The sequence below is a fragment of the Pelodiscus sinensis genome, chromosome 3, assembly GCF_049634645.1.
Source record: "Pelodiscus sinensis isolate JC-2024 chromosome 3, ASM4963464v1, whole genome shotgun sequence".
Lineage (NCBI taxonomy): Eukaryota > Metazoa > Chordata > Testudines > Trionychidae > Pelodiscus > Pelodiscus sinensis.
In genome coordinates, this window is record NC_134713.1 from 55,204,200 (window position 1) to 55,218,912 (window position 14,713).

At 39.5% G+C, this 14,713-nt stretch overlaps 1 protein-coding gene across 1 annotated transcript in view; it reads right to left on the reverse strand.

The window, feature by feature from the left end:
* Window positions 1-14,713, reverse strand: part of COL12A1 (collagen type XII alpha 1 chain) — a 153,126-nt gene that overhangs the window by 77,798 nt on the left and 60,615 nt on the right. Inside the window, 11 exon segments of the mRNA XM_014577982.3 lie at window positions 1,026-1,155; window positions 3,876-4,015; window positions 4,873-5,002; window positions 5,269-5,414; window positions 6,823-6,952; window positions 8,227-8,366; window positions 9,118-9,264; window positions 9,400-9,564; window positions 10,464-10,583; window positions 10,667-10,816; window positions 13,840-13,961. Coding sequence (XP_014433468.2) covers window positions 1,026-1,155; window positions 3,876-4,015; window positions 4,873-5,002; window positions 5,269-5,414; window positions 6,823-6,952; window positions 8,227-8,366; window positions 9,118-9,264; window positions 9,400-9,564; window positions 10,464-10,583; window positions 10,667-10,816; window positions 13,840-13,961 — 1,520 coding nt within the window.

The following is a 14,713-nucleotide window of genomic DNA, read 5'->3' on the forward strand; positions in this document are numbered from 1 at the left end:
TGGTATTAGCCAGGGGGTAGAAATGGTGTCCCTGGCCTCTGTTTGTGCAAGGCTGGAGATGGATGGCACGAGACAAATGGCTTGGTCATTGTCTTCGGTCCATCCTCTCCGGGGTAGCTGGTGCTGGCCACTGTCGGCAGACAGGCTACTGGGCTAGATGGACCTTTGGTCTGACCCAGTACAGCCATTCTAAGCTCAGAGCTCAGGGTCAGGGTCTCACTCAACCACCTTGATTTTCATGCAAACCTGCTCCTGGGTGGCCAGGCTGGCAGCTATCCTGCCCTAGACAGCCACTTTCCTGTGCCTAGTGAGGAGGTCGTGAACGTTGGAGGCTTCCCCCCAAACCTTGATGAGGTCCACAATGTCCGCACTAGACCAAGCGGGCGCCCGCCTCTTGCAGCCCTGGACAGGCTCCTGAGAGCCCCCAGCCTGGTCCCGGGAAGAGGCGGAGGGCTGGGTGTCAGTGGGTGGCTGGCTCGTGCAGTGCCAGGTGCAGGGTCTGCTGGCTGGGTGCTGGCAGGCTTGCACCTGGCACGGGCACCGTAGCCAGCCCGTGCCCCTTTAAGGGTTCTGGGGCCGGGAGGGGGGAAGACGAGTTTCCCTGGTGGTGCCTAGAGTGGCCACCAGGGCAAACTGGGGAGGGCTAGCCTCCCACTAGTTCGAATTAAGTGGCTACACAGCCCTTAATTCGAACTAGGCATTAGTCCTCGTAGAATGAGGTTTATCTAGTTCGAATTAAGCGCTCCGCTAGTTCGAATTAAGTTCGAACTAGTGGTTTGCCTGTGTAGCACCTATGAAAGTTAATTCGAACTAATGGCTGTTAGTTCGAATTAACTTCATAGTGTAGACGTACCTTAAGTGTCCTACTTAACAATAAGAGTTTAGAATCCCCATGTTAAGGCTAGTAAATGGATTAAATTATATTGCTGCCTAAATTTTATAATAAAATTCAGCACATCCTGTTTAATCATAACATAAGGAAACATATTTAATAGCAGAGTAAAGTAAATATTCTCACAACTTACAGGTGCTCTCTTGAACACCCACTGGTGCAGATTCACCTTCGTCATATACAGCAACAAGTTGCAAATCATACAGAGTTTGTGAGAGAAGACTAGAAAGAACTGTGCTTGTTTTTGATTTATCAACTTCCACCTAGAAGCAAAAATAAAGGCAGCAGAATTATAAATTGACACATAGTTGAGTTTCTGTCCCTTTAACTGCACATTAGCATATTGTAATCATTGCTACAACAAAAAAAGACCAAGATATTCTGGGATAATTTTGCACTCCTTTGGGGGGTTTAATAAGTTCCTACATTATTGCTCCTGGACTTGAACTCTGGGTGCAAATGGGAGTAGTCATACCTCTGACTACCTGATTTAGGTACAAAACAACTAGTCTGAGCACCAAGTATTGTAACGGGCACCTAGGATTCCCTTCACATCACCAGAATACACAAGGAGCTGAAAGAGGTAATATCGGCGCCATTAGCAATTATGTTAAAAAATCATGGAAGATGGGAGAGATGTTAGAGGACTGGAAAAGGGTGAATACAGGCAGTCCCCGGGTTACATACAAGATAGGGACTGTAGGTTTCTTCTTAAGTTGAATTTGTATGTAAGTCGGAACTGGTACATATTGTAGGGGAAACTCTAGCCAAACATTTCTCCAGAGCTCAGTTTTATTCTCCCACACCTCACTTCCCTCAGTCCTTTATTCTCAAGCTGAGGTGTCTGCTGAGAAAAGCCGCTCCGAGTCTCCCTGGTCTGCTGGGGGGGGGGGCACTAACTTCGCATCTCCCTGGTCTGCTGGGGGGAAGCAGCTAGTGCGGGGTTGCCTCACCCCGTTTGTAAGTAGGGATCCGATGTAAGTCGGATCCATGTAACCCGGGGACTGCCTGTATAATGACAACCTATAAAAAGGAGAATAAGGACAACCTGAGGAATTACAGACTAGTCAGCATAGATAATGGAGCAAAAATAAGCAATTAACTTGCAAACACCTAGAACATAATAGAGCAAATCAAGAGCAAATCATGTTAAACCAACATAATAGCTTTCTTTGTCTAGGTAACAAGCTTATGAATGGAGGTAGTAGATATAGTAAATCTTGACTTTAGAAAGGTTTTTGATACAGTCTCACATGACCTTCTCATAAACAAACTAGAGAGATACAACCTGTATGTAATTACTATAAGATGGGTGAATAACTGGTTGAAAAGTATTTATCAGTAGTTCTCATTCAAGCTGGAATGGCATATCCAGTGAGGTCCTCCAGGGTTCAGTTCTAAGGCCAGTTCTGAACAATATCTGCACCTAATGATTTAGATAATGGCATGAGAGAATACAGTTATAAAGTTTGTGAATGATACCAAGCTGGAAAGGATTGTAAGTGCTATGGAAAATAGCACCAAAATTCAAAATTATCTGGGTAAACTGGAGAAATGGCCTGAAGAAAACAGGATGAAATTAAATATGGACAAATGCAAAGTATTCCACATAGGAGGGATCAATCAGTTGCACACATACAAAATGGGAAATGACAGCCTAGGAAGGAGTACTGCAGAAAGGGATCTGGGACATCAAAGTGGATCATAAGCTAAGTATGAGTCAACAGTGTAGCACTATCTCAACAAAAACCAATATCGTTCTTAGATATAGTAGCAGGAAGGTCGTGAGCAAGAAACAAGAAGTAGTTCTTCCACTCTACTTCATGTTGATTAGAGTATTGTAGAGTATTGTGTGCAATTCTAGGCCATGTATTTCAGGAAAGATGGGCACAAATTGGAGGAGGTCCAGAGAAGAGCAACAAAAATGATTAAAAGTCTAGAAAAAAAATGTGGGAAGATTGAAAAAATTAGGTTTGTTGAGTCTTTAGAAAAGAGAACTGAGGGAGAGGATATTATAATCATTTTCAAGTACATAAAAGGTTGGTATAAGAAGGAGGGAGAAAAATTGATCCTATAACTTCTGAGAGTAGGACAAGAAGCTATAGGCTTAAACTGCAGCAAGGCTAATTTAAGTTGGTCATTAGGAAAAAATTTGTCAGGCTGGTTAAGCACTGGAATAAACTTCCTAGAAAGGTTATGGAATTTCCATCATTGGAGATTTTTCAAGAGTTAGATAAACACCCTTCAGGGATTTCTAAATTATATTTATTCCTGTCTAGAGCACAGGGCACTGGACTAGAAGACCTCTTGAGCTTTCTTCCAGTTCTACAATTCTGTGATTACACATGTACAAAAATGCAAATGTAAATGCAAATTGCACATGCAAAAAAGAGTCTCAGCCCTTTTGACCATATAACTTTATTGTCAGGTTTCAAGAAACAACTAAGTAATTAGACTAAGTTATAGTCCCCAGCACAAATATGCACAACCTATGTACCTCTTAACCCAAATGGCTCTAGAGGTGCAACTGTATGCTGTGCCTCCTGGAAAAACAACATATGTAGCTGCAGTCTAGGCCCACGGGGACAAAAATGGCATTAAGCCACTTCTGTACCCTCTTGACTTTCAGCTGTTCCAAAGGTGGTGTAGCCACACTTAGGAGGCCTGAAGGATTAGATAAGTTACCTCATCCCATATTTGGTTGTTTTTGGGCAGCAGGGTCACACACAGTCGCCAAGCTAGCTGCACAGGAATTTTCCTTTGGCCTGCTCAGGGGCTTTTCCAGTCCCTTTGTGGAACCAAGAGGAGCAGAGAGAATTCCAACTGAAGCTTGTAAAGCTCCCAAGATGTCAGTACCTTTTTAATGATATTGCAGCTGCCAAGAACTGACGTTCTGTGTTTTCACTAGCTGTTTTTAATACTACATGTAGGCTTCTTACAGTAAAACAACCTTCAATTACTTGCTAAAATGCTTTCCACCTACCTCTTTTGGTTCGTCTCCCAAAGTTGTTTTGTATCTCAATATATATTTGCGGACTTTTCCGGGGGCCGTATCCCAAATGACATTCATGCTGCTATGAGTAATGTCTCTAACCCTTAAGCTTTTGGCTCCAGCTAAAGGTACTGTAAAGTAAGAACAATAATTTACAAACTACTATTCTCAAGAAGCAATTAAGGTTCCCAAAGTGGAAAAGAAACTCCTTTCACATTTTTTAAGCCAAAAATTTATCAAAGGGAATTCCTGTTTTGGCCATCGGATTAGTCAGTTCAGCAAATTATCCTGCCACTATAGCAACAGAAGTCGTGCACTCTGTTCACGTTGGTGATTTCCAACTTGCTCAATATTGGCTGAAAAAGGGCCAGACCACCTTCTTATAAACATAATTTCAATGCTATTCAAAGGAGGTTGCCTTAATTAGAAAGTCAAGGTAATGCCTTTTAAAATAAACACCATTTCAAATTTGTATATTGTTTTTAAGTAAGTCTTTTAGTGTTCAAATCCTGGTTGCTATATTTAGGTGAACAGTTCCACTGAACTCAATGGTGTGAGTAAAGCAAGTAGAATTTGGCCCTTTGTAGCTATAAGTAACAGTCCAATTTTTCTTTTACCTTTAGCCTTTAATTATTAAAATATTAATTATTTTTTAAAACAGGCATAAGAAGGCTCTCAATAAAATAAATTCACTGTAATCTGCTGTTTGTAATCTGCTAGCCAAAATGCCCTTTCCTTTATCAAGCTTCAAGCAGTTTGGAGGGGAAGCAATATTAATCTTTTTTAATAAATTCATTTTCAATTAAATTGCCTTTATGACCCTTCAAAATCAAGGCAATGATGAAAATCCTATGCCTAGAGACAAAAATCTACAGAAAGTGACAAAATAAATACCCCTTTTCTCCCACCCACCCACCCCTCACTCTGGCTAAACTAATATGTCACTTAAATATCAACAAAACACTGCAAGAATTCAAGAAGCCCTTACATGTTACTTCCTGTGTGGTGAGAGGGTCGCTGCTGAGATCGCCAAACTCTGCATGAATCGTTAGAGCGTATGCGGTATTGGGGATGAGGTCTACCAGCTGCACATCATTCACTGATGACCCAACACGCATCTGCATGTCAATGTGTTGAAAAATGAAAAGAGAGCAGAAAGAGAAAAGCAAACAATGATTTAATGAAAAGATAACTTTGTTTCTAAGATGCTACAGTTACAACTTCCGGACTGATATCATTGTATATAAGACTCCAGTCAATGCTCTGCACTTCATAAATATATGCCAGAGTTTTCTTACTATTATGGGATGCCCTTGCAAATCTAACAGTTTTTTGTGAGGACCGAGAAGAGAGACAAGGTACAAGTACAAGTAACTTTGCATACCTCTTTTTCTACAGCTGGTATTGTGGCATTGAGAGGTTCATACAATAACCGGTAACCACTAGCTCCATTGACGGGTTCCCATCTGACTCTCATAGAAGTTGATCCTATGTCATAAGCATTCAGGCTTCTGATTGCAGTGATTGGCACTGTGAAAAATATGAAATTATTCATTTTATTCAATCATGTCTTATTATTTTTCTGCCTATTCCACTGCCTTATAGCATTCCATATCCTCTAGCAGTACTCGTAGGGAATAGGTCTCTTGAGACTAAGGAGGTATATGGTTAGTGAAATCAGGAATCTACAAATTCTGTCATTGTAAATGATGATTAACTTAAAGAATCAGTAACAGCCATATATTTTTTAATATGTCCAGAGATTTTATGTCACACACTAACTTTCAAAATCTTAACATTCCCTTCCTAAAGGACAAAGCTTCATTTTGAAGTTAATATTCTTAAATATTCTAAAATTCGACCTTAACTTATATTACATGTTGATTAAAGCAACAGTTTGTATTTATTTTCTTTACTCTGTTAGGGTATGTCTACACTACCCTCCTAGTTCGAAATAGGAGGGTAATGTAGGCATACCGCACTTGCAAATGAAGCCGGGATTTGTACCGGTAGTTCGGAATAGGCACCCTAGTCCGAACTACCTAGTTCGAGCCCCGTGTAGCCGCGCTGCACGGGGTTCGAACCAGCAGGGATTTAAAAATGGCGGCTCCCCGCTTATGCAAATGAAGCCCGGGAAATTCAAATCCCGGGCTTCATTTGCAAGTGCGGTATGCCTACATTACCCTCCTAGTTCGAACTACCGGGGTAGTGTAGACATACCCTTATATATTTTTCTTGCTCTGTAAAAACATTACACAAAACAGTAAAAAAAAATCACCTCAAACTTTAGAGCGAACACATTAATTTGGAATTTATAACCTGTGTAGTGTAGAGCAATCACATAGGACAGAAGCGAATTGTTAATGATCAACATTTTTACATTCTCAGGATGTCACTTTCCTTTAAATCCATTAACCACATACATGCTACTATCAATCATTTGAACTGCTGATAATGGAAACATGAGCTACTCTATGCCTGTAGGCACAAAACTGATGTAATTGCTCTGAACCAGACACACATTAATTCTGCAAAATCAGAGTTAATTTGAGACAACATTTTGGCTGCTTGTAGCAAGAATGATCTGAGTACTAGGGAGGTACGTGAGGGTGAATGAAAGCATTTTATTTGACAACTTCTGGACCATATTTCCTGAGTTCATAAATTGTTTCTTGGAAAGTGTCTCCAGGGCTCTGGCCAAAGAATATTAGTGGAGCAGTGTCTTTATGAGTCTAGAAGAAAGACAAAGTCAGGGCACACAATTCTCACCCTGAGATTGTCTCTTCTGGACACAACTTTCCAAGCATGATTACACGGGTAGCTCAAGGAACAGACTAACATTTTATGTTGTCAAGAAGAATTGCAACAATAAGTGTTCTACTAGAGGATGATCACTGGTGTCAAACCAGTTGTTAAACACACTGGAATTTTAACTTACACGTTGTTTCTATGCCACTTAGAGGTTCGCTGCTTTCATCTTCTACCACAGAGAACACTTTAACAACATATTCTGTTTCAGGTTTCAGGTTTTTCAGAACTGTAGTAGTTTCCGCTCGATTTACATAAAACTACATAAAAATAGAAGCAATGTTAATTTAATTTACCCAAGTCATCTTCAGTTTTGCTGCATATTACCCCTTGCATCAAATGAGTTACATTATAAATAAATTCACTTCAGAGTCTTCTGCATGTTTAGTCTTTCAGTATTCCGCTCCCATTATGTTTAAAAAAGCAAATTGTAGGGAGTTAGACAGACATATGTTTTCAGTAAGGCTGCATATGTGCAACAGTGTACAATTTGACTGAAAGGGTTCTCTACTTTCACAGGTGGTATTTATGCGACATATTATCCAGCTAGATGGGAAAATGCTTGGAAATGTAATTCAAACTCTTCCTCCCTGTTTTGAAAATAGAATTTAGACAGAATGGCACCAAGGAATATCGAGACTTGTAGAGCAAATGTGCTAGATGCAGTGATATAAGCAAAAAGGGTCAACCACTAAGAAGCAGAAAGTCTTCAGAATCAAATGCCATTGGACATAAAAGGTATAAAGTCAGCAGCTGTCGGAATAGCATCGCCTGCCCTAACTAAAGGCCAAACCCCAAAGAAAGTGCTAGTTTGGTCTGAGTAACAGCTGAGTTGGGTTTGAGTCAGTATTTAGAAGTTTTGCTCCAAGGTGCCACCCTCTGACCTTACCCTAAACACTGTCTCACAACCTGAAGAGCCTACCAGGCCTTTTTTCCTTTTAACAATGGCCCAGAATAATAAGGTGGAATTAAAGGGGCACTATTTCTAGTTGCTGATTATGGTCAGGTGGTTGCCATGAATAGACTTGATTAAAATAACATATGACCATCGATGTATGAGCCAATGGGAATCATTAGGAAACACCACAGAGCCAAATATCTTCATTGCATTTTTCATCATTTTAAAATATTCAGGATCATCTGTAATATAAATCTCATTTCTGTCAGTTTTTTGATCCACTCAGCAAAAAAAGGCATGTAACTTGCTATTTGTGGCAGTAATATGCCCCTTTTGCAAGGTGCCTCCACACCCTGTTAGACAAGTGTCCTTTCACACTTCACACATAACCAGCATCCTTTCAGATTAACACAAACCTTAAATTAATGCCATGTAGGGATATCACTGGAAACGGCAGCCTGGTCCACAGTGCCGCACCAAAACTCCCTCCCCCCAATCCCACAGGATCCTATTTAAATAGGATTTTACATCCCTAGTACCATGCTAATTTGGCAGAATCTAGATGAGAGAAATGTTGATATGCAAGAGTTTGTGGTTCATATAGAAAAGACCAGAACAGAGGTTTCAAGTACTTACCTGCTGGGATGGGCCTCCAGAAGCAGGGTAATATTCAATCCTGTATCTATCCACGCTCTCTGGAGATGCAGTCCATGTCACTCTGAAAGAACGAGGTGTCACCTCAGAAGTCACCAGATTGGAGGGAGATGACAACCCAGCTACAGTATTGGAACAAATAAAGGGAGATGTTTATTAATGAGGAAGCTCAGCAAGGATGGGAATGAAACTCAGGATAATACATAAGTTCAACTCTTTTGAAAAAAAAATTAACTGCTGCTCTCTGGTGGTATTTCTGAAATGAAGGTTCTCTCCATTAGAGGAGCTCTTCCAATAGCAATGGTGATGATAGTCCACCATCACATCACTACATGGTTCACTGAGCAGTAGCCTCCCTAACAGACCTATACAGGTTCCCTCTCCTTCCTACCCTGCCCTGAACACTAGCATTTCATAGGGAAAACCATCATCTTGAGGGGCTCTTCTTCCATGTTAAGCTTTGATTCTGAGCTGTCAGCCACACAAACTTCATATTTCAACAGTGCACTCCTCTTAAAACTCTTCCTGGGTTGAGTGTCAGCCAATGAAGAATGTGCCCCGTACCTCCCCCCCCCCACCCCCCCAGCTTAAGGGGAGACACATCAAACATCTTTCTCATGAGCCTGACTCTGGATCGAGGGCAGGCTTAGACAGTCATGCAATGCTAGCTGAGGCAGAACACAGTTGTTATCCAAAGGGAAAGAAAGGCCCATTTGAGGCATCAAGGTGGCCTTCACAGCTTTTTTAACCCTGCAGCTGAAAAAGCAGATTTCCTTGGCAGTTCCCAGGGAGTAAGAGAAAGAGTTTGCAGGCTAAGATATTAAAGTGCATAATCTGGGAGAGAATTAATTCAATTGAAAAAGGAAGACGTACCTGGGCCTTTGACACTATTACACAGATTAACCGTTAAGTCACCAACAATATTAACAAGGAAGGAGAAATCGGCAACGTTGTAAACATGGGTATCATCTGGATCTGTAGCAATTTGCTTCAACTCATTTTCATCCGCATTTTTAATACCTTAAATACATGACACATAAATAATATGTAAGTGAAGTGTAATACAACTAAGCCTGGCCCTCAAAAATATTTCTGTTATATTACAATGTTTTGAAACTCATTTCTATATTCAATTTCTATTTATACAGTACTTGCCAATTGCATAAAGTTCCACGTCCTCATCCCTGAGTCTCTTTGAAGGAACCACTATATCATCTTGTGATTTGCCATCAGTGATGAGAACACCGATTTTGCGAGATTTAGCCCTCAATCCAACTGCCGGTTTGAAATTGTCTTTTAGGATGTGACTCAAGGCCATTCCTAATGTGACAACAAGAGGTGACTGGTTAGCATTGAACAAAATATACCATCATGATATATTTCATGTATTTCACTGACCACACCTCTCCTCTTGCTACATTCTTTCAAGGGTCACCCATCATTTTCCATATCAAATTCAAGTGTCTCATCCTCTCCTACCAGGTCCTGCACGACCTTTACCCTTGCCAACATCTTTGGTCCCCATTTTTTCTCTCCTCTCCCTTTTATGCCCTTCCCTCCTGCCAAAATCCCTACAATATCACCCCTTTTTATCCTCATACTTGTCTTCATGCTTCCAATATGCATGGAATTGCTTTCCCCTCTTTTCATAGGCCAAATTATTTCATCCATCATATTCCTTATATATATCTTGTCACTGGCAGGTGAGATGGAACCTGGGACCTATAGAGCTTAGTGCATAAGTCTCTACTACTGTATGAGCTAAAAAACCATATGACTGGTAACTAAAGCTGTGGAGCAGACTCTTTAATCTCTCTCACTAAGTGCCACTACATGGGACAGAACACCACACCCAGGTGGTGCATAGGTTACACTTATCCGCCCAAATTCTCCTTCATCAAATCCGTCCTTAAAACACACTTCTACTGAGAAGCCTTTCCTTTGCATGATAACCTCAACAAGATTCCCCCCCCCAAAAAAAAATTCCCCGTCATCAAGATTCCCCCTATCAAGCTTGTGCCATCACTTCCTATATGATAGTATGTCTGAACAGTTTTAGTCATGTCTAAACTAGAGTGGAAGCACCCATATGCATAGGGAATTTTTTTATGATGGAGAATGCTGAGCCCAGAGATAATACTGAGCAGGTGATTTATGTCAATTACCGGAACATACATTTTTAAACATAGCTTAAACAAAACTATGGGAATGTAACATACCTGTTAAAGTATTGCCTCCTTTATATGGTAAGTTGGCCACAGCATCTAGTAAACTCTGTTTGGACCTATGAGTGTTTAGGTGCCATTCTGTTCTGGGATCTCCACTATACTGGGCAAGAGCTGAAAAAGCAGGTATTGTTTGGTTACTACATTTTTGTGGCATAGTTATGTGCCCAGGCCCCTTTTATACCTGCAAGACTTACCAATCTGCACTTTGTCAGGACCTATATCAAAGACTTCAACAATACGAGCAATGAAGTTCCTGACTGTTTTAAAATTTGGCCTCCCGATACTCCATGAGCCATCCACCAGCAACACAATGTCAGCTTCTGCTCTGGTAATACACTCCAAGCCTGCCACACCAATCAGAAAGAAATGTATTATTCCTATGAACCAGCACATGAACTTTACTTTCTTTGGCCTTCTTCTACACTATATGATACACACAGAATTGACTTGCTGACTGAAGTACTTCTAGCATTATCCCCTGATGCTCAGTGACCTATCAATACCAGCTACTGATCCAGTATTCATGAACTATTTTGATGGTTCATTAAATTCATTAACTTCCTCACACACACCTCTCTCCTAGAGAGACCTCTTCTGACATTTCAAAATTAATGAAAATGCTTTTCCCTACTATGATACATTTTATCTATCTTGTTCTTTATTAATAGAAAACAAACTGATTCCAGATTCCTGAGAGAATAAAAGTTTAAGATAATGACTAATCTGGCAGTGGGACAGACCTATATTTTGAATAAACTAAACTCAAAAGTTAAACTAGGTGTGCATTTTCAAATTATCCAGATTTACAGTATTTTAATCTAGAAATCTAGAATTGGGAGCTAAACTAATGTCTTGCCTTCAATTATACACTAGAATAATTAGCATATATAATTAAAATATTCAGGTAAACATCATCACTGAACTTGTAGAGAAATAAAATAAATTAATATAGATGGTGCAGAAGTTTGCACATATAAAACAAGAAAGAAAGAACATAATTTAGAAGAAGATATGCAAACAAATAAACAAGTCAAGAGATATAGAAATGACAAAAACAAACATTTATACAAAGCTGTAATGTTTTGAAAAAGAAGAAAGTTATCTCAGACACCCTCGGTTTACAAACTATGAAATAAAAATATGAATAATTTCAGTTTCATCATATTGAAAATCACAGAACATTTATACAAAACAAAAAAGATACAAGAATTGTAATGATCATATTATCAGTCAATTTGGGGAAAAACATTGGTTCTCTCTCTTTTTTCCTGGAGATTTGAGTTTTACCAGCTGCAAATTTTCTGGCTTCTTGCCATCATAGCTTCTGGTCTTTATATGGATGAAATCCCATTGAGAAAAATCAGCAGTTGCAAGATATTGTGATTTCATCTATGTTCCACATAATTGATCCAGTACTGTAGACTCCTAACTACTCGATGTACCTGAGGGTTTAAAAGCATGATCCTCTTCTGCATAGAAAATATAGATCTAGTCTTTAGTCAGGACAATAAAAATAGTTTGTGGAGTAGAGTTTAAGTAAAATCTTGTTAGATCAAAACTGTGCATGCATATGTTCACCAATGAAGTTTCATGTACCTTTAACAAATTAAACTACTTTGACTTTTATTCCAGCTCCCATAATCCCATACCTGAAAATTCTAGCAACAACACTATATCTTAATTAATTTTTGTTGTTTTAATAAATACACAGGGTACCACAGCATACAAAATTTATTTTCCCAGCTACAAACCTAATTTTTCACAGTAACCATATTAGTCCATGCACTAGTAAAACATCTTATCTTACAGTATGTAACATTGTATGAAGCTGCAGTACTACAAACCATAAATATGCCCAGTGCAATTATTTTTCTGCCAGAATTACTAGTTTCTTTCTTGTTTCACTGGTGGCATGCTGCTGTGTACCTTTCTCAGTTTAACCTTCTAGTATTAGATAGAGTTTCTGGACAAGGTCAGTACATCATTTTACAAACTATATTTCAGGCATACTGCTTTTCTAGTTTCACATAGGTGAACACCTCTTCAAATTCAGCAACCAGTGGATAACATTTGTAATTACAAACAGATTAGGGTTTTCTGCCTACGTATTGCAAAAAAAAAGGGGAAGCTGTGTATTTCAGTATTAGAGGGGTAGCATGTTAGTCTGAATATGCAAAAGCGGTGAGGAGTCCTGTGGCACCTTATAGACTAACTGAAGTGTTGGAGCATAAGCTTTCGTGGGCAAAGACCCATTTCGTCAGATGCATCTGATGAAGTGGGTCTTTGCCCATGAAAGCTTATACTCCAACACTTCAGTTAGTCTATAAGGTGCCACAGGACTCCTCGCCACTGTGTATTTCAGTTACTGACAATTCAAAAATAGTTTAAAATTTGCTTACTGAACCATATCAACAGCATTTTCTAACTACTGTTGATCAAAGTTATATAAACAAGCATTGGTTTTCCAAAGCATGGTGCTCAAAGAGGGCATTGAATAAAAAAAAAGGAAAAATAGCCTAAGAAACAAAGAATGTATGTTTGACCGAATTTTGCATTTGGCAGCCAAAAAGTAGGTTTTTATCAAATTAATTTCTAAGAGACCTTTGAGGAGGAGTTAGGCTAGACTTCTGGAGTAAAAATTCAAGGCCAACCCCTGTGTTTCTGTGGGGCATTCCAGACTGAAATAGAAAAGAAATGCCATTGTTCGCTCAAGCAGGATACAGAGAAGCAAAGGTCCCTTACAAACATTGTCAATCCTTGCACAAACTGGAGCTCAATTCCATAGGGGCATGAATAGAGGATGGTGTGCAAGATGAGTCAATACAGATATATGGGCCCAAAACCCATACCGGGAGAGAAACTCTTGGTTATTACGTGTCCTATTCCTCAGTCCTGTGCTCAATTCCCTAGAGGTGAAATTCATCCCTGTGCAGATAGCAAATGAAAGGCATATGCCCACTTATGACCTATTTTAAAAATTATATATGGGCTCTTATGATCTATTTTAAGGATTCTTTACGGGCTCCTGTTCAGAGGTGTATTTCACAAGAGGGCAGCATTCTCTGGTCACGCATTAAACCCTGAATGAGTAAATATAGGTATGTATGCCTTCTAAAGACAGTGAACCTGGTCCTGAGAAATCAACACTGCTCAACAGAAGTGATCTTTTAGTAAAAGTGGAGAACAGTATTCATGAATTTGGGCATACTTAAAGATACAGGTTTCATCAAACCCTGTAAATAAATGTTTGTTAGACCAAATTTTTGCTGCATCTTATGATTAAAATGGCAGGGAAATGCTAAAACTATCTGAAACATTAAAAAACAAAGGACAGATATTCCATTTGCCACAATGTGATCAGGTTTACCTCTGGATAAAAATGGCGTCTCAGGAGCATCTAAAAGAGTGGTCATTTCTTGGCCAACCAATGGTGCACTCTCCCCTCCTTCAAACATTCCAAAAACATTTACCTTGTAGGTAGTGCCTGCCCTACAAGTGTAAGTAAATTAATTAATTAAATAAATAAATAATTTAATTAATAAACAAACAAAGGATATGGCAAATCAGTTTGGTCAGAATGCTGATGTTTTCACTAATAAATAAACTGGACCATTTAAAGTGGATTTGAATTGCTTTTTATATACCTTGCATGTAAAGCATGATCCCAGTTTCTATAGTAACTATTATTAAATTATGTGACATGGTATAGGCCAAATTATAAATCCATATACTGTACCCGGGTTTGCTTACATACCTCTTAACTTCAGTAAGAGTTTTTCTTAAGGTATCATCTGAGTGAGGTAGTAGGGACTTCACGATTTGGCCTTTTGTGATATTAACGTTAACTACAGGTTGAAACTCTCTAGTATAGTACTCTTTTGTCCAGCAATATCAGTGGTCCAACATGATTTTAGTTATCCAGATGTCCACTTATCATGGGTGTGGCCAAGTTTCCCATGATCCCATAAAGTTTGTTTACAGCCACCAGTCCTGGCTCTCAGTGTTCTGTGCTATTATTTAGCTCTCATTTACCCCTAAATGTCTTCTAAGAGCTCAATAAGCAGTGGAAGTGCTGGCAATGCTGCTAGATAATATCAACCACCCATGGTTTGGCAAATGCAGTGGTTCAGCAGCAGTCAAGTCCCAAGAGTGCCAAACTAGAGAGATTCAACTAGTACTCTGTTTTATTCTACGGAGGAAACCGTCCAGAAATTTAGTCCTGAGTCCTGTGCTTCAACTGG